Source organism: Frankliniella occidentalis, unplaced genomic scaffold (assembly GCF_000697945.3).
Source record: "Frankliniella occidentalis isolate FOCC.00 unplaced genomic scaffold, Focc_3.1 Scaffold145, whole genome shotgun sequence".
NCBI lineage: Eukaryota > Metazoa > Arthropoda > Insecta > Thysanoptera > Thripidae > Frankliniella > Frankliniella occidentalis.
Genome location: NW_026267272.1, coordinates 372312 through 389861, shown reverse-complemented (window position 1 = coordinate 389861; position 17550 = coordinate 372312). Strand labels below are relative to the sequence as shown.

General features: G+C 38.9%; 3 protein-coding genes across 5 annotated transcripts in view; 1 reads left to right on the top strand and 2 right to left on the bottom strand.

Moving 5' to 3' along the window:
• The first annotated feature begins 107 nt into the window (after window positions 1–107).
• LOC113212500 (trichohyalin) lies at window positions 108–7490 on the top strand. Of its 2 annotated transcripts, XM_026431220.2 has the most exons (5): window positions 108–276; window positions 781–958; window positions 1037–1248; window positions 1992–2246; window positions 2676–7490. In XM_026431220.2, exons 1-5 carry the CDS (start codon window positions 265–267, stop codon window positions 5085–5087), a joined length of 3069 nt encoding a protein of 1022 aa, XP_026287005.1. In that variant the 5' UTR covers window positions 108–264; the 3' UTR covers window positions 5088–7490. The 2 variants fall into 2 exon arrangements, with proteins under 2 accessions (XP_026287005.1, XP_026287006.1); XM_026431221.2 differs by lacking the exon at window positions 1992–2246.
• LOC113212499 (uncharacterized) lies at window positions 7478–13998 on the bottom strand. Of its 2 annotated transcripts, none has more exons than XM_026431217.2 (14): window positions 13885–13998; window positions 13270–13346; window positions 13035–13204; window positions 12795–12924; window positions 12610–12690; window positions 9635–12528; window positions 8942–9557; window positions 8777–8866; window positions 8657–8690; window positions 8494–8583; window positions 8193–8397; window positions 8032–8109; window positions 7845–7914; window positions 7478–7772 (listed from the first exon to the last, which is right to left on the bottom strand). In XM_026431217.2, exons 2-14 carry the CDS (start codon window positions 13318–13320, stop codon window positions 7707–7709), a joined length of 4575 nt encoding a protein of 1524 aa, XP_026287002.1. In that variant the 5' UTR covers window positions 13321–13346; window positions 13885–13998; the 3' UTR covers window positions 7478–7706. The 2 variants fall into 2 exon arrangements, with proteins under 2 accessions (XP_026287002.1, XP_026287001.1); XM_026431216.2 differs by lacking the exon at window positions 13885–13998 and adding an exon at window positions 13740–13867.
• Window positions 13999–14549: 551 nt separating this feature from the next.
• The window catches only part of LOC113212520 (gonadotropin-releasing hormone receptor-like), a 6120-nt gene continuing 3119 nt past the window's right edge, over window positions 14550–17550 (bottom strand). The window contains exon 4 of the mRNA XM_052270985.1: window positions 14550–14615. Coding sequence (XP_052126945.1) covers window positions 14550–14615 — 66 coding nt within the window. The remainder of the gene's footprint in view (window positions 14616–17550) is intronic.

Below are 17550 nucleotides of genomic sequence, written 5' to 3'. Positions count from 1 at the left end.
TACTCTTTCCATTTAAAGTTCTGAAAAAACGAAATACAACAGTTTTCATCCCCTTATTTCCTATCTCTGAAAAAATTTATTCGTGTGGTGGCCACATTTACCAATCTCACAATCAACAGCAGACGAACATTTCTACCCAACAACAAAATGGAAGGTGGTGTTACGAAGAAGTTCACGACCCAAACAATTGTTGGTTATATTGTGATTTTGCGTACAAGTTTGTAATTTTTGACTTTGGTCACTAATTCTAATTTAATCTATTCAATGGCACATTCCGTAAGTATATTTTTGCATCACATTTAGTATATCCTTAAACGGCTTCCTTTGCGCCCAAAACAAGAAGCTAACTAGTACAATAACAAATGAAATTGTTAAAGAGAAAGCCAATCACTAGTTTCAAATTTAAGCTTAAACGTTGCATCTTTCGATGATGTTTCAGCTTCTACGGTTCATTAACATATTTACTTGATGGTTTCATGTAAAAAGTAGCTAGATAAATAGTTACAGGTTAGAGATTGTTTATGGAGACATTTGTGTTTTCTGAATAACTGTGATTTCAATCAGACAACTGTATTTATTTCAATCTTATCTTTCTATTGTACTTTCTATGAAGAACATGGTTTGTGTCTTGGAGAGCTTTTATTCTTGTATATCAAAACCTCATATTATTGTTACCCCATAAAACTTTTAGTCTGATTTTTCTATTCTTTCTCCTGTCTTGCTTATAAAATAAGTTAAAATTTTTGTAATGTTTACGATTTGTTTTATGTAATGTTGCAGAGTGTACGGATTGCCTTTGAAGTTGGACATGAAGCAGTTCCAAGGAACAAGCGTACTCAGGAAGGCTTTACCCATGACTGGGAAGTTTATGTCAGAGGTGTTGATGGTGCTGAAATTCACCACTTTGTTGAAAAAGTTATTTTTAATCTACATGAAACATTTCCTCGGCCAAAAAGAGGTATTATTAATTATTTTTTATTACTTATCTTTCATCTGATTTAAATATAATGTTGTGTACTGTTTTATATTTTTACAGTGTGTAAGGATGCACCTTATCAGGTGAAGGAATCAGGTTATGCAGGTTTCATTATTCCTATAGAAGTGCATTTAAAAAACCACCAAATTATTCGAGTGCAATATGACCTTCAACTGGATACAGCAGTTTCAACAAGGCGATCGCAAATTGAAAAACATAATGTGCACTTTTCAACAGATGAATTTCGAAAGAGACTCTTGAAGGGAGGAGGGGTATGTACCACTTGTTCTTGTATTCCTATTAAGATAAATGTTAGTAGTTTCACAAAAGTAGGTTTATCATCACCCACCAAAATATTTATGTATTGTAGAGAAGTTTTCTGTTTTTCACATTTATGTTGCCTGCATGTGTGTGCCCCTGATTATACTTTTAATTGTGTAACAGCATGATTGTATTATGTTTAACGGCTCCTCAAAACTATGATTAGTCTGGGTGTATCACCTTAAGAGAAATAACAGATACAGATAACAAATAACAGATAACAGATCTATCTTACACCGTAATTCCTGCCCTCTATTGTTTCAAATGTGTTTCAATGAACATTTTTGCAATAAATGCTACTTTAGTGGAATAAACCATGACCGAACAGCATAAATAATGTTCCTAAAATGGATCTGTTATCTCTTATTTGTTATCTGTTATTTCTCTTAAGGTGATACAGCCTCTAATTCACTACCAAGTTCTTAGAGGCTATTTTTGGACAAAACAGTAGACCAGTTTCATTTTCAGATTTCGTATTCTTTTGACTTTAAAGTTATGAAAGAATAATAAGGCTTAGTCAGAGAATAACCTGTACTTTTCCTTTTCGTTACCTCAGTGGCAGCTTAGTTTATATATTAGTCTCAAGTAACATTACCTGCCGTCCTTAACACTTTTGTTTTCCCAAGCATGTTTGCAGTAGCGTTCCAAACTAATACTCATCTTTCTATCTCTCACGTAAATTTCAACGGGTCAGGAAATGGTGAGATCAGATGATTCATCTCATGCCCCACGCACCTCCAGCAGCTCTGGCAGCTCTGGTAGTCTTACTGGGTCTGGCCCTTCCTCATCCTCCAATGGCGACCTCTTCAAACCACCCAGTCAAAAGAGCAGCAAACCTTCTCCTACTCCTAAACCCAGTAGTAATAGCAGTAGCAGCAACAGTACTAGTAGCAGCAGTGCAAGCAGCAGTAGCAGTAGCAGCAGTAAACCTTTTCATACTTCCGACAAGGTAAGATCTCTCACTGAGAATGAACAATCTACTTTTTTCTTGTCTAGGTTACTGGTTTAGAAAAATTATTCAGGCTCTATTTACTGTCACTTTCACCCTCAACTCAAGATTCTCAGGTTACCCTGGTAATTTTGACCAGATTTTTTTTTCCTGCTATAAGCTTTTAAAGTTTATTCAAAATTCTGAAATGCAAATACTTGTTTTGTTGCTTTGGTAACTATTTTAATTTTAGCCATTGCTCTATCAAACCCCACTGCTTAAGTTTAGAGTGCATGTTGTGATAAAATAACTTACATTAGATTGTTGAAAAATATCTCTGAACCATACCCTCAATATTGAATATTTCTCATGCTCCGTTTTATTAGATGTTATTTCTAACATAATGCAGTACACTACCTTCAAGAAATAACATGTGTTTTTCCATTGTAGGTTTTAAGCAGTGGAAAATCCCACCATAAAGATGGAAAACGCGACAAAGATGAAAAAAAGGATAAAGATCGCAGCAGAGAAAGAGATAAAATTAAGGAGCAACGAAAACCATCAACTTCTCCGAAAAGATCACTTACACCATCAAAGACAGGTTCCTCCTCGAAAAATGGTGCTGAGCCTACACCCCCCAAGAGGTCGTTATCTCCCAAAAGATCCTTTTCTCCCAAAAGACCAATAACACCCTCAAAGCCTCCTTCCAAAGAAGATAAGAAGTCAAACCATGGAGAAAGTGATGAGAAAGAAAGAAAACATGAAAAGCACAAAAAGGATAAAAAGGACCGAGACAAAGAAAGAGAGAAAGAAAAGGAGAAGGAAAAAGAGAAAGAAAAAGAGCGAGAGAAAGAGAAAGATAAGGAGAAGGATAAGGATAAGGAGAAAGAGAAACATCGAGAGAAAGAGAAAGCTAAGAAGGAAAAATCAAAGGAGAGTGAGAAAGAGAAGCCAGAAAAAGAAAAGCCAGAGAAAGAAAAACCCGAAAAAGAAAAGCCTGAAAAAGAAAAATCGGAAAAAGAAAAGCGTCACAAAGAACATGAATCAAGTAGTAAAGCTTCTAGTAGCAGTTCAAATTTGGATAAAAGTGAAAAATTAATAGAAAAATCTGTAGAGAAACAAAAAGAGAAAGTAAAGGAGAAGAAATCAAAAGAAAGTGTAGATAAAAGTAAGGAAAAGGTTGAAAGTGGAGAGAGCAAGGACAAGCACAAGGAGAAACATAAACACAAGAAGAAAAATAAGGAGAAAGATAAAGACAGAGAAAAGGACAGAGAAAAAGAAGAACGATCCAAGGAAAAAGAGAAAGAACGAGAAAAAGAGAGGGAAAAAGAAAAGGAAAGGGACGTTTTAAGAGAAAAAGAAAGAGAACGTGAAAGGGAAGCTCAACGGGAAAAGGAACGAAAGGAAGAAGCTGAGAGAGAAAAAGAAAGACAAGTGCAACGTGAAGCCAAAGAGAGAGAACAGAGGGAAAAGGAGAAGAAAGAAAAAGAAGAAAAAGAGAAAGAGCTTCAGAGGGAAAGAGAGGCAAAGGAAAGAGAAATACGTGAAAAAGAAAGAAGGGAAAGGGAAGAGAGAGAGGCGAGAGAGAGAGAGGCAAGGGAGACAAGAGAGAGAGAAGCGAGAGAGAGAGAACAGCGTGAAAAAGAAAGAAGAGAGAGAGAAGAAAAGGAGGCTAGAGAGAGAGAGGCAAGGGAGAGGGAGCAGCGTGAGAAAGAAAGGAGAGAACGCGAAGAAAGAGAAACAAGAGAACGTGAGGCAAGGGAAAGAGAGGCAAGGGAGAGGGAGCAGCGTGAAAAAGATCGGAGAGAGCGTGAAGAAAGAGAGGCCAGAGAGAGGAGAGAGAAGGAAGAACGAGAGAGAGAGCTGAGAGAAATAGAGCAGAAAGAGCGTGAACAAAGAGAAAGGGATTTGAAGGAACAAGAGCAAAGAGAGAGAGAGCTTGAACAAAGGGAAAGGGAAAAAGAGAGAGAAAGAGAGAAATTGCGGAAAGATGAAGAAAAAAGGCGCGAGAAGGAACGCATTGCTAAGGAGGCTGAAGAATTGAGGAGAAGAAGGTCACCAAGCCCACCAAAAAGTGTGAAGAAAAAGCCTTTGACAACTTTACTGGAAGATATTGATGATGATTCCTCTTCCTCATCATCTGACAGTGACTCTCCTTCACCCAAAAAGTCAGATGAAGAGGATTCTTCCAGTTTATCTGACCGGAAAGTACTTAAATCTAAAAAGAGCAAAAAGCCTGTGCTAAGCAACACTGTAGAAGTGAAAAATGAGTCAGATGCATCAGGTCCGCCATCTCCTCAAATCAGCAAAAAAAAATCTCAACCTGCTACAGGAAATTCTCCAAGTAGTCCAGTAATAGGAAAGAAGAATAAAAAGACTAAGGGTAAAAAAAGCAGTGATTCTGATGTGACACCGTCAAAACGCAAACCTGGCAGACCAAGCAAAGGAGGGTCCAGTGCTGATAAGGAGAAGAAGAAAAAAGATAAAGAAGAGAAGAAACGGAAAAGAAAGAAAGAAAAATCTGCTGACGAACCTTCAGCAAAAATTCCAAGAAAAGACCTTAGTACAAATGAAGAGCCAGACTCTACAACCACAGAACCAGATGCAGCCCTACAAGATGCTTCTGACCCAGCTGGTTGGACAAAACTTGGAGTAGAATTTACTGAGGAATATGTCTCTCAACTTAGGGAACTACAACGTAAAATAATGACCTTAGAAAATAATGAAGAATTAAAAAGTGTTGTCCAGGTTATTGCAGATACTGGGAAATATAAGATAACTAAACAGACTTTCGATTTTGATCTATGTGCTCTAGATGCAAAAACAGTTCGTAAATTGCAAGAGTTTTTTACAGCCACTTGACAACTATTATTAGTTGCTACATGTTAAATACTGTAGCTGTGTTAAATTAGTAAAATTTTCATTGTTATCTTGAATTAGCCAATCAACCAGCCCCCTAACATTTGTACTTGTTTACATTTCCTGTATGTATGTATATTCTTGCTAGAAATTTGTTTTGAGAAAGGGGGAATTCAATTGGGGAAGGGAAAAATGGGGGGGGGGGGGGGGGGGGGTACTTTAGTGTATACAATAAGTTTATCTATCGATCTCAGACTAGGTCATTTATTTAGTACCTTCCTTTGTGACAAACTTTTATTTCTAAGTGTGACTCATTGGAAACTTATGACTGGCACCGATTTGTGTATTTCTTTATCAAAATCTTTGTTACATCCAGGCCACTGTGAGATTAGGATAAAGTTCATTTTGCTACAAAAAAAAAGAAGAAAAAAAGCTCTGGTAGATTGGAAAGGAGATAAAACATTCATTTCAAAGGATTCAACAATGCCTCTTTCTGTTCAATGGAATCCCTCTGTTTATGTTTGCAATGTAAGCATACTTCAGTAACATCATTATCTGAGAAAAAGATGTGATGTGGAAATTTTTCTATGGCCTTTTAAAGCTGGTAAAATGCATCCTTCCTGATGTGTGATGGAATCCTTGCAAACATGGCAGAAATACTGTATGTTTTACAAGACTGTTATTAACCCTTCTTGATTCTTGTGTGCATAATAAGCCACAGTATGAAGTAAATCACTTGGGAAGTTACTTCAAAGAGTTGCATGCTATGTTTTGTGTATTTATTTGTTGTCAGCCAAAATCAGAGGAGCAATTAATAGTTATTGCTATGTTTATTTTGATTTTATGTATTGTATAATGTTTTCTCTTAATTTAATTTTGTGTTGCTTAGCAATGTGATTTTTGCTTCTCTGGTTGTGGACATCTTATCTAGCATCCTTGTGTCATGTACTAGTACATATGATCTCAAAATGGTGTGAGGCATAATGCGTAGAAAATTTATTGGAATCAGTTTCATTGTATAGGTAGATAATTGATTTTTAATATTTATGATCTCTCGTCTAGGCATGTTAGGCTTATGTGGAGTGACCTTTGATTTTCTTGTTTCGACTCTGAAGAGCACAATTATTTTGAACCATTTAAGAACATCTTTGGTCATTACTTTCACTTTATTTGCTCTCATCCTACTAATAATCATATGAACCTTGCATCATAAGTATTCCTATCAAGGTCTTCCATTGTTAGATATCTTATACCCATTACATCTGTGAAACACAATTGTGTTTTTTTTTTCCCATTTGCAATCCAGTAGTTGTTTTTTGATTGATTTTCAAATCACTTTTTTCTAGGGACATTGCTGATTTTCAACTCTACAGTACCATCATAAATCATTTTGTTTGAGCATTGGCTTACAACATGTTAAAATGCATTTATACTTTGTGTTAGTGTACATACTATTTACTAGGACTTAACTGCATTTATACTATAGAAAGCAATCTTCTTGCAAAAAGAAGGAAATTTTCTCATGATGCCTCTCATTATCTTAATTGATTACTTACATGACACCAGAATGACTATTGGCAAGACTCTTTTAAGTGAGTTTTTCCAACACTTTTATAAACTTTATTCATTCTAGTCAAGTGCCAAAGGCACAATTTTGCAAATGGATTATTTCGGGTGTAGAAGTGAAGAAGCGCTAGTAGAAACTCTGAGGTGATGGGTGATGTCTCAAATATAACAAATATAATTAAGCAGCACATATATTAAAAGTATTCTGTTACTTTTGTTTCAATCACTCATGATTTTGTTAACTAGGTGATGGTATGTATAAACTATCTGAAGCAGCATTTGTTTCAAATAGTGCATTGATAATTTTGGTTTCCAGGTCATGTATTTATTTGCATCACTCAATGAAAATGTTATTGGCCTTGCTATTTCATAGACTTCATTAAATTTTATTGAAAGATGCAGGTAGTGCCAACAAAATTCACTTACTTACCAACAAGGGCATCTTCTGTTGCTTCGAAGAATCTCACAGAAGGTTGAAATTTATTCTCTACTTCACGCGTTTGTGGTGGGACCTTGTGGGAGTGTTTCTTAACTCAAAGGATGTTACCATGTTGCTCCTGAGGGTTGGGTTATGTATGATTTTGAAGAGTAAAAAAGCTAGTGATTCAGGTGCAGTTTTAAAACATTTCATTTCATTCTTAGGTAATTGTTTTCTTTTTTCAAAAAGGCATATTTTGTTAAAACTTTGCATTTGAGAAGATTTCTAATATAGATGTGAGGACACAAATTAATAGTCTCTAATCAAACAGCCTAGGTGTATGACATGATCCAGTCCACGTTTACTGTACTTTGTATATTTATCATGTAAATAAAGTGTACAGTCTTGGTTGTGTTACTGAAGTATGTAACAATTTATTTCCACAATTACAAGATGAACATACATTCATGATTTTAAATTCATACATGCACTTAGTTTACCTGCTCAGTACATTAAAGAAAAAAGAGTAAAAGCACTCTTGAGCATTTCACAATGTGCAAACATAACAAAAGGAAAGGAAAATAGAACTTGACACAGTGCACTGCTCTAATAATAATAAAAAAATAAAAAATGATACCTTAATTTCCTCTTGAAAAAGCAATAAACATTCTCACCCAATCGGTTGTTTCTTGGAGGTGCATGACCTAGAATCACAAACACCAACCATTACAGGTATTGTAAGTCACTGCATAGACAGCTCAATCAAAGATGCTTACTGTTAATGCATTCACAGCCTCTTCTACAGAGCCGAATTCAGCGTAGGCCTTGCTCTTCTCATCATTGAGCCTTGAAATGCAAAGAAAAATGATAATTTGTGCTTACCCAAACATAAACCCAGATTACAATAAACGATAAACATGAATTAGAACTCTTATTTAAACTTGTAATTCTTTCACAACTTACTTCACCATTCTTAAGCTCTTCATAGGATGGCCACCCTTACAGAACACCTCCTTAAGTTTATCCTGTGACACTGTGTTTCTAGAAATGACAAGATAAGATAAAATTTTAGTGAATAAAGAAAAAATTATTGTAATGAGATAGCAACCCAAAGCAGCACTTACAGAATGTTGAATATCTGAAGAGTATTACTTGGGGGTATCTTTTGAAACCTTGTTCGCTGAGATTTATTATGTTGAGGAGATTTAGTAAAGTCCTTACACATATCGTTTTGAAAGTCTTCTCGTTTTAAATGAAGTTTGTCAAATTTGCAAGGCACTACACGCAACCTCCGCCCCATCAAAGGAACACTGTTCAGATGACAAATTGCTGCAGGTACAACAAACAATTAGTACAAGTAGATGGTGGAAGTTTTATATCAAAAATAATGCAAGTACCCCACCATCACCGCTGAAGGATACATACCCTCTCTGGCTTGATTTGCATCAGCCATTTCAATATAAGCTTTGTGTTGGGCTGTGTTGATCTTCACCAGACATACTTTACCATAGACTCCTAAAAACAACAGACAGAAGCCTTTATACCCTGAGCAATTTAAAGATTGGAGAAAAGGTTGGAAATTACTTACCGAACAGATTGAAGAGATGGTTTGGGTTAATTTTCTGTTTTAAGAAAAGGAAATACAAAATTACAAGTTACACACACTAAAAAGACTGTGGAATAATGAGCTCAATAATTAAATCCAAACCTGAGTATTTAAGTTGGTTACAGAAACTATTCTAGATTGAGGTTTGTTTGTGGCAGCATCCTGAACACCTTGCCCAGTTTCAATGTGATCCTAAGGAAAAAATATTGAATATTAGACCAGTGCGGCACTTCAGTTCAATAATGCACAAAAAGAATACCCATGTACCATCTTTGGATAGGTGGAGTGGTGTTGATAATTATTTTGATTCAAGCTAGGATGACAGATAGCAGTTCCTGCTGAAAACTGGTCACTTTTTGGCGTTTCTAACATCTTATCATTGCTGTGCACCATTGGCTGGTTTACACCACTCTTTCCTTCTCCTTGAAAACTGGAAGAGGGTGCATTGTGTTTCTGTGAGCTCAAATAATAATTATTTCCAAATTGAGCACCAAGCTCTACAGGGTAGTGATGCTGACTGTTCCAAAACAAATCTTTAGCAATAGAAGTGTTCTGGGTGTCTATGGGCTGATGCTTTTTCCCAGAATGTTTTGCAGATGATTTGGTATTTTTTTCACCAGCTTCCAACTCATTCTTCAGCAAACTGATATCTGAATACATTTCAGCCAATTTATGTACCATAGAATCATGGAGGGACTGAAGCCTGTTGTTGACTTCATGGAAGAGCGCCTGAAGCTGCCTTGACACCTCCATCTTGATAGTGTCAATCTGATTGGCTAAATTTTGCTCCGTTTTTTTCTGAAGTGCCAACATTTCAAGTCTGTTTTGTTCCCTCACAATTGATAACTCTAATTCAAGAATCGACTTCAATTCCTGAAAAGAACTTTGGACAAGAAAGGTTTCTATTAGTATTACATATTTCACGATAATAAAAAGGTAAGAGAGGAAAACAAAACTTACTTAGATACAGCCTTGGTTGGGACAGCCATCACTGAAGATGGAATTCTAGCTGACTGCATAGAATCTTTTGTAAGTACATTGCTACATGTATCCGTTGTGCGCCCCTTTGTAATTAATCTGGGTTTCTGTTGGCGATGCATGTTGGAATCATTAATATTTGAGGAATTGGAAGGGAGATTGTATCTGTCTTTAAAGGCATCTTTAGGAGAGGGGAGTGACACATCCGTTGATTCCAAATTCGCTGGTTTGCATGGTTTTTGCTTCTGAAGAGAATGCTCATTAATTCCAGATACTGTTATATTCTTCGACTGTCTGTTAGGACTTTTTCCATTGTCAGTACCAATAAGATCTTGGCCATAGGGAGGAGATATATTATTTTCTTCCACAACTTTACATTTCATACCAGATTCTGGATAATTTACACATGATGGGGCAGGATTGCCTTTGTCAGGATTGATAACCACATCATTATATTTCAGTGGTGGAATACTTGACTCAAGAGCTTCACATACAACAAGAGCAGCATCTGCATTTGTCATGACAGACTGGTCACTGAGCAGATCTGTAGAACGCAAGCCAAGATTGTTTTTGTCATTATTAATTAGCCTCACATCATATGAAGGTGTAGGAATAACTGGATCTTCAGATTTGAATAAGACATTTGTCCAGGACAGAGCTGCAGAGCAGTCTTCGGCATTTATCAGCTCATCTTCATATGTAGGTGAAAGCTCTTCAGCTTCGCATAAGGGAATGACAGATGTATTATTTCCTTGCTCATTTACAACTGACAGAACAGCGGTGCATACTTCAGAATTCAGCTTTAGATTAACATAAGAAGTTGATAGCTCTCCAGCTCTGCCTGAGACATTATCAGGCTGTGCAACAACTGATGCATGATTTTCTGGCTGATTTACAGTTCTGGGAGCAGTGCATTCTTCTGCATTTGTTAGCTTTTCATAACCATACTTAGGAGACAGTTCTCCAGCGTTGCATGGGGCCCCATCATTGGACTGAGGACTGGCAGTAGCATCATGTTCTGATTGAGTTCCGCACGACAGAGCAGCAGAGCATTCTTCTGGATTTATTGTTTCTTCATTATCATGTGTGGGTGATTGCTCTCCAGCCTTGCATGGGGCGTCATCATTAGACTGTGAGATATCAGATGCATCATATTCTGGCTGAGTTGTATATGGCAAAGCAGTGGTGCATTCTTCTGCAACTATTGTTTCTTCACTATTGTATATGGATGATGGCTCTCCAGGCTTGCATGAGGCGTCATCATTAGACTGTGAGATGTCACACACATCTGACTGTGGGATGTCCAATGCATTATATTCTGGGCGAGTTGCACATGGCAAGGCAGTAGTGCATTCTTCGGCATTTATTGTTTCTTCATTAGCATGTGTGGGTGATGGCTCTCCAGCCTTGAAAATGGCATCATCATCTGACTGTGGGACGTCCAATGCATGATTTTCCGGCTGAGTAGCACATGGCAAGGCAGTGGTGCATTCTTCCGCAACTATTGTTTCTTCACTATTGTATGTGGATGATGGCTCTCCAGCCTTGCATGAGGCATCACTATCAGATGGTGAAATGTCAGGTTCATCATATTCTGGCTGAGTTGCACATGGCAAAGCAGTGGTGCATTCTTCTGCAACTATTGTTTCTTCAATGTTGAATATGGATGATGACTCTCCAGCCTTGCATGAGGCGTCATCAGTGGACTGTGAGATGTAACACACATCTGACTGTGGGATGTCCAATGCATTATATTCTGGCTGAGTTGCACATGGCAAGGCAGTAGTGCATTCTTCGGCATTTATTGTTTCTTCATTATCATGTGTGGGTGATGGCTCTCCAGCCTTGAAAAAGGCATCATCATCTGACTGTGGAACGTCCAATGCATGATTTTCCGGCTGAGTAGCACATGGCAAGGCAGTGGTGCATTCTTCTGCAACTATTGTTTCTTCACTATTGTATGTGCATGATGGCTCTCCAGCCTTGCATGAGGCGTCACTATCAGATGGTGAAATGTCAGGTTCATCATATTCTGGCTGAGTTGCACATGGCAAAGCAGTGGTGCATTCCTCCGCAACTATTGTTTCTTCACTATTGTGTGTGGATGATGGCTCTCCAGCCTTGCATGAGGCGTCACTATCAGATGGTGAAATGTCAGGTTCATCATATTCTGGCTGAGTTGTACATGGCAAAGCAGTGGTGCATTCTTCTGCAAATATTGTTTCTTCACTATAATGTGTGGGTAATGACTCTCCAGCTTTATCTTCAGCATCACCATCAGACTGTGGAATAACTGCCCCATCACTTCTGGACCGACTATCACATTTTTCATCACTTGTTAGTTCTACATAATAAGGATAATCAGTAATGAATGAATTACTCTGAGGGGTCACAACAGTCCCACTTTTGGGTCGATCTTCAAATGACAAGTCAAGGTTGCATTCTTCCACATTCATATTCTTACTGCTATTGGACAACTTAGGTAAATGTGAAGTAACTTCAGCTCCACATTGAAGAGTCAATGTTTCGTCGAAAAAAGGGGTTGCAAGCAGGTCTGTTGCCTGGTCAGTGGTATATGAGAACCCATTGTCCTCTTCACTGAGAGTCAAATGTTCCTCGTCTTTGAAACATGAGACAGTATTGTTAACAGAAGTGGATGTTGATTCAAGTTCATGCTGACTAGATTGATTCTGTGTCTGGTATGTATTACAAGATCCTAGTCCAGATGCATTGTCTAATAAAATAGAATTTTCTGAGGCAGTTGAATAAGTCTGATGATTTGAAAAATCTTGGGTCTCACCAAACTCCTCACAAGAAACAGTGTCAACTGTTCCAGAATCAGGATGAATAACATCTACCATCACTGTCCCTTCAACCTGTAAAAATAAATGAATTTAAAAAAAGATGTTTAGTTTTAGTTTGTATATTCTAACACTTGTTCTAAAAAGTGTACTTACGCAGTCAATATATTGTAAAAGCAAGCTAGAGCCAACAGAGGGTTCAGCTGTTGTGCTTGGTGGGAGCTTTACTTTTACAGCCTATTATGATACAAGACCAAAGAAATGAAATTAGTAAGTGATGAGAGGAACAAGGTAAGAAAAGAGAATAGGAAAAAAAAAACGACATAAAACCAAAAGCTTACAAGAGGTTGGATGTATGCAAGTGTGTCTGGGAGTTGGGCCAATTTGCATAAAGGAATGTCAAGTGTATCCCCAAAGTCAATAAACTGAACTTTAAAATTAGGTTCAGTTGACAAAACACAAGCCCTGTACCTAAAAATATAAAAAGACCTCAGTGTACACGCTTCAAATGTGTGTAAAACAAAGCTAATTGAAGAGAATCAACTTCAACAGGATTTCACTGAAGGAAAACAATAACATACCAGGTGTCGTCATTGTGCAAAGCACAAACAATTTCATGCACAGCTGGACTTTCTTTCATTTCGTCAAGAGGTATGCTGTTTAAGGTATTTGTAATAGTTTCGACCTTATGAAGATCAGATGCCAGATTTACCCATAGCAAACCATCTTCACCAATATATTGAATGTAAGCCTGCAAACCATTGAGATTGTTGAATACACATTGAAAAAGTTAATGAAAATGTTGAGAATAATTACCTTAACAGCTTCATCTTTCGGAAAACAAATCTGTTGCGGGGATGGCAGCATGGTAGCAGTGTTTCACAGCAAACGTTCTGAAATTAACAGACAAATTTTTTATATGTAGAGAGCATATGTGGACATGTTGACACAACTTGCCGAACCACGCACAACAACGTAAGTGCTGATTGGATTACTCTCATCAGCACACCAGCTGCTCATCTCACATGATAAGGCATTTATTAACCGAAATAATTAGTATGAAGGGAAAAGGGCAACGAAGCGCGAGAATAGCGTCACTAGTTAACGAAACTGTCTGGCTACAAACTCGGCAGGGAGTCGGGTTCCGAACTCGGGCTCGCGAGCGAAAAAAGGTAGTTGAAAACGTTCTTGGAAAATTTGAGTAAATAGAGAGTAGGAGCTCAGGAAAGGAAACGAAGGATTGCATTTAACGAAGGAATGCATATGCGCCATGTGTGAAGAACTACCTTCGCAACGAAGTGGGAAGGGACCACTTAAACTAAAGAAAACGACCGGCACCAATGATTTTATCAATCTAACATAGTAAGTATGAAGTCGCAAGAGGGTAAAGACAATATTGATAGAACTTCCTTTTCTGGGTGAGATACTGACCTCCCCTTTAACCGCTTCAACCACTAGTTGCTGAGATGCTGAGTTCGCAAAACAATAACAAACTTTGAAGATTTCAAAGAAGAAAACAAGAAGAACCCATAGCCAAGCCAAGTGAGGCACTGCCAACATGACAGTGCTGAAAAAAGAATCCATGGGATTCTTTCGTTTCGTATTTCGTACGTTTAATAAATACGTTAGTTTACAAAAAGTTTTTTTTAAAAAATACGAAGATTTAAGAAGTGCTTTATTTTCCTCCACCATGTCCACGTTACTCCTTCGAAGCTAGTTACTTCAATTTCAGAAAGTGGTAGGCGGCAGTGAAATCACCCTCTGGTGACACGCATAGGGAATGACCAATGACCACCCCCCTCCCCCCCCCCTTTCTACAAACGATCGAGGACACTCGCGGGCACAACGCCGATTCACTGGTACTAAAGTCGACTCGGAAAGCTGCGATTATACCAACTGACAAAATACGAAGCAGAAGACGGAGCGACGTGAAGGCGCCCTCACCCCACGTCGGCTCGGCCGGAACCCCCTATGTACATGTCCCCCCTGTCTAAATGTATGTTGTTGGAATTTACGCTGATATGGAAAGCAAACCGAAAAGCCCACATAATTCCATGTGCTTATCGCCATAAACTGTCACTCCCCACTTTAATGAACTAAGTATAGTAGAAGTAATGATCTAGGCCAAAAATTGGCTTAATCATTTGATGCTCCTTATTTTCCTAAGATAAACAAAATTTGAATGAAAGTCGTAGGATAATATGCTGACAGATTAAGATGCTTTTCTAAAGCGCAAGTCCTCTCTGGCTGAAGCTTCAGCGACTCGGCCAAAAAGACGTCAAAGTGATGCGAATTTTTTTATCATTTTGACGTTTTGTGACCAATCTGATGGTGGGGACTGACTTTCCGGCTCGGGTGTCCGTCAATGTTGTAAGACGAGTTGTTCTAAGCCCTAACCGAAGCCGTTGGCAGAAGCGCAAAACAGATCTTCTTACAACTCGGCTTACGACCTCGAGCTTACGGCTTTCGGCTGATTGAAGACGGGACTGAGTAGTGGTAGAAGCGCCCCCCCCCCCTCTCCTGCCCCGCGCCGAGCCACCGGGGCCATTATTTTGCTTTCACTGTATGTAGTCGTGGGGCCGGGTTGCATACTCACACGGGGTCAAAAGGTGTAATCCAGCTGTAATCCTGTGTACCTACATCGTTAATCGAAGTGGTGACCATTTGGGTAAATGCCCATTTTAGTTCAAAATACACGTGCGATTGAAAACAATCCGATATAAAATGTGTGTGTGTGTGTGGGGGGGGGGGGGTCGGCCCACCTACTGTATATATTACAAGTAGTACACGCTCATATAATAATGTCTCATCATTTATTTATTTGACAGTATGCTTGTGCTACTTTTTCACGACACAAGGAACACAAAGTGACTACAGACACCTCATCCATCCATCCATCCATCCATCCATCCATCCATCCAGCCATCCATCCATCCATCCATCCATCCATCCATCCATCCATCCATCCATCCATCCATCCATCCATCCATCCGTCCATCCATCCAATCGCAAACCCAATCCTTCCCCTAAAGCGCTTCAATGCGTGTAGAAATGCCCCCTGAAGGTGACAGATTGGTGAAGCGTTTAAAGAGCATATCACTCATTCAATGCCCATGTACAGTGATATTTCGATTTTTGCACGTGATTTGGGCTTTGCCACGCGCAATAATCGATCGTGCCCAGGTAGCGACCGGGTCCCCTGCTCGGCTGAGTTGTGACAGTCTCGTCACCTGTCACCTGTCACAGCTCAGCCGTCGCTCGCTGGCCGAGTGGAGTGGTGGGGGTGGCTCGCGTGCAATAATCAATCCGCAAAAATCGAAAAATCACTGTAGTACGCACGACGCGCATCAAATGCGTCACCGACTCAAAAGTTATCACGAACAAATGACACCATATTTACGTCAAAATAACTACTGCCCACAAAACGTGTACACTAAGTCAAAATTTTTAGCTAAAACACCGCCATGATGACTTCAAAATAACGATAACGACTTATTCGTATGGCGGCTATCCCAGCCAGAATTGACATGTAGTAACGCCGTTATTTCGACATCGTTGGTCGAACGTGAGGGCCAAAACTACGCCGAAACGATGAATTTTTCGACCAGTCGATGTCGATTGGACGAATATCGATACGACGTTTCTGGCTGGGCTAGAAACAACTTAAGCGCATTTAACGCGTTGGCGCTTTGAGCAAGGGGCTTTATCATTCATTCATTCATTCATTCATTCATTCATTCATTCATTCATTCATTCATTCATTCGTCATTGGTACTCTAACTACTCATCCATTCAATAATTCACTGTAACGTACATAACAGCCAGAAGAGTACTCTGATATTTGAGCGACAAAACAAAGTTCAACATTGAAGGAAGATTAAGAATTTGTACAAACTGCAGCTCTTACAATAAGCTGACTTAACACATCCAAGCAAAAAGCTTGCAAGCAAAAGTATTAAAAAAAAAAAAACAGCAACTCACAATACTACAGAATTAGGCAGTCACAAACGTTTGTGACGATTAACAGTCACACAACACAAATGAAAATGGAAAAAAAAAGTTTTTTAAACCACACTTTGGAATGTCTTGTTTGAGCTTTTTTCAATAAAACTGTAAGAGACAGGTGTCTTTTATAAGTTATTCGAGAAATGATTCTCTATGTCATTTGTTTTTAGAACATTTAATGTGTGTAGCAAAAGTATTTTATTTAGAATTGGATGACAGATATGGTAAAATAAAAGTTATTGAACCTTTGTTGAAGCTTTAGCATTCTTCAAGAAAAGTGTCAGGAAAAAAAACAAAAAAAAAAAAACAGAAGTAGTGAACCTAATAAGTCTTGAGTATATAAATAAATTCTGGACTAATTTAATCTTTAGACAGTGATAATCTAGACACCTATGGATTTGAATAGAATGCCAGAACATCCCGATTAGAGAGCATCATAGATGAAAAATGACTTCCTTACTTTGTACGAGTACGACCAGATTAATAAATAAGAAGTTTCCCCAAATCGTTGTCATTTACCCGCTGAGATCTATGAGGTCCATCTTCGACCCCACAACAAACAACATATAGAGCCCCTTCTAAGACTATACTACTAAACCCGTGTTTCTTCTTTAAATCAAAAATAAATGAGAAGTGTGCCTGGCAATTTTGTTGGCGACATTGTTCACATGATATTTTGACTAGTACGAACTAAAGTCACACACTTTTCAAGCACTGAGGTACTGCCCGTTTGGAGTGAGGGGGTAAAAATCGCAAACCCACAGGCCGCACGCAACCACGCACCATTGCAACAGCGCACGCCGAGATCCTCACACAGAGTTTCACAGAGAGACGCTACTCGTCAAGTTCAAGTTCCTCTCCTTTAGATGTGTGCGTGCTGCGCCGTGTGCGCTCGCAGCGCCCGGTACTTTCGCAGGAACTTGTTCCTCCAGCTGAAGGGCGCCGCCTTCCTCACCACAGACGTGATGATGGGCCTCTCCGCGCCCAGGACGCGCTCCGGCGTCTTCACAGAGTTCCCGATCAGCGTGAGCGTCGTCTCCGCGGCCGCCTCGGCCGCCGGCGTGGGGGCTGCGGGTGGCGGTGGGGGCGGCG

Bases quoted from the DNA above. Each gene is read 5' to 3' on its own strand.
- LOC113212500 (XM_026431220.2), top strand. The intron at 1,249-1,991 runs GTATGTACCACT...TCAACGGGTCAG, and splicing joins GACTCTTGAAGGGAGGAGGG to GAAATGGTGAGATCAGATGA. The intron at 2,247-2,675 runs GTAAGATCTCTC...TTTCCATTGTAG, and splicing joins CTTTTCATACTTCCGACAAG to GTTTTAAGCAGTGGAAAATC.
- LOC113212499 (XM_026431217.2), bottom strand. From the start codon at position 13,320: ATGCTGCCATCCCCGCAACAGATTTGTTTTCCGAAAGATGAAGCTGTT. The intron at 12,691-12,794 runs GTAAGCTTTTGG...GTATCATAATAG, and splicing joins TTGCATACATCCAACCTCTT to GCTGTAAAAGTAAAGCTCCC. The intron at 9,558-9,634 runs GTAAGTTTTGTT...TCTTGTCCAAAG, and splicing joins CCAACCAAGGCTGTATCTAA to TTCTTTTCAGGAATTGAAGT.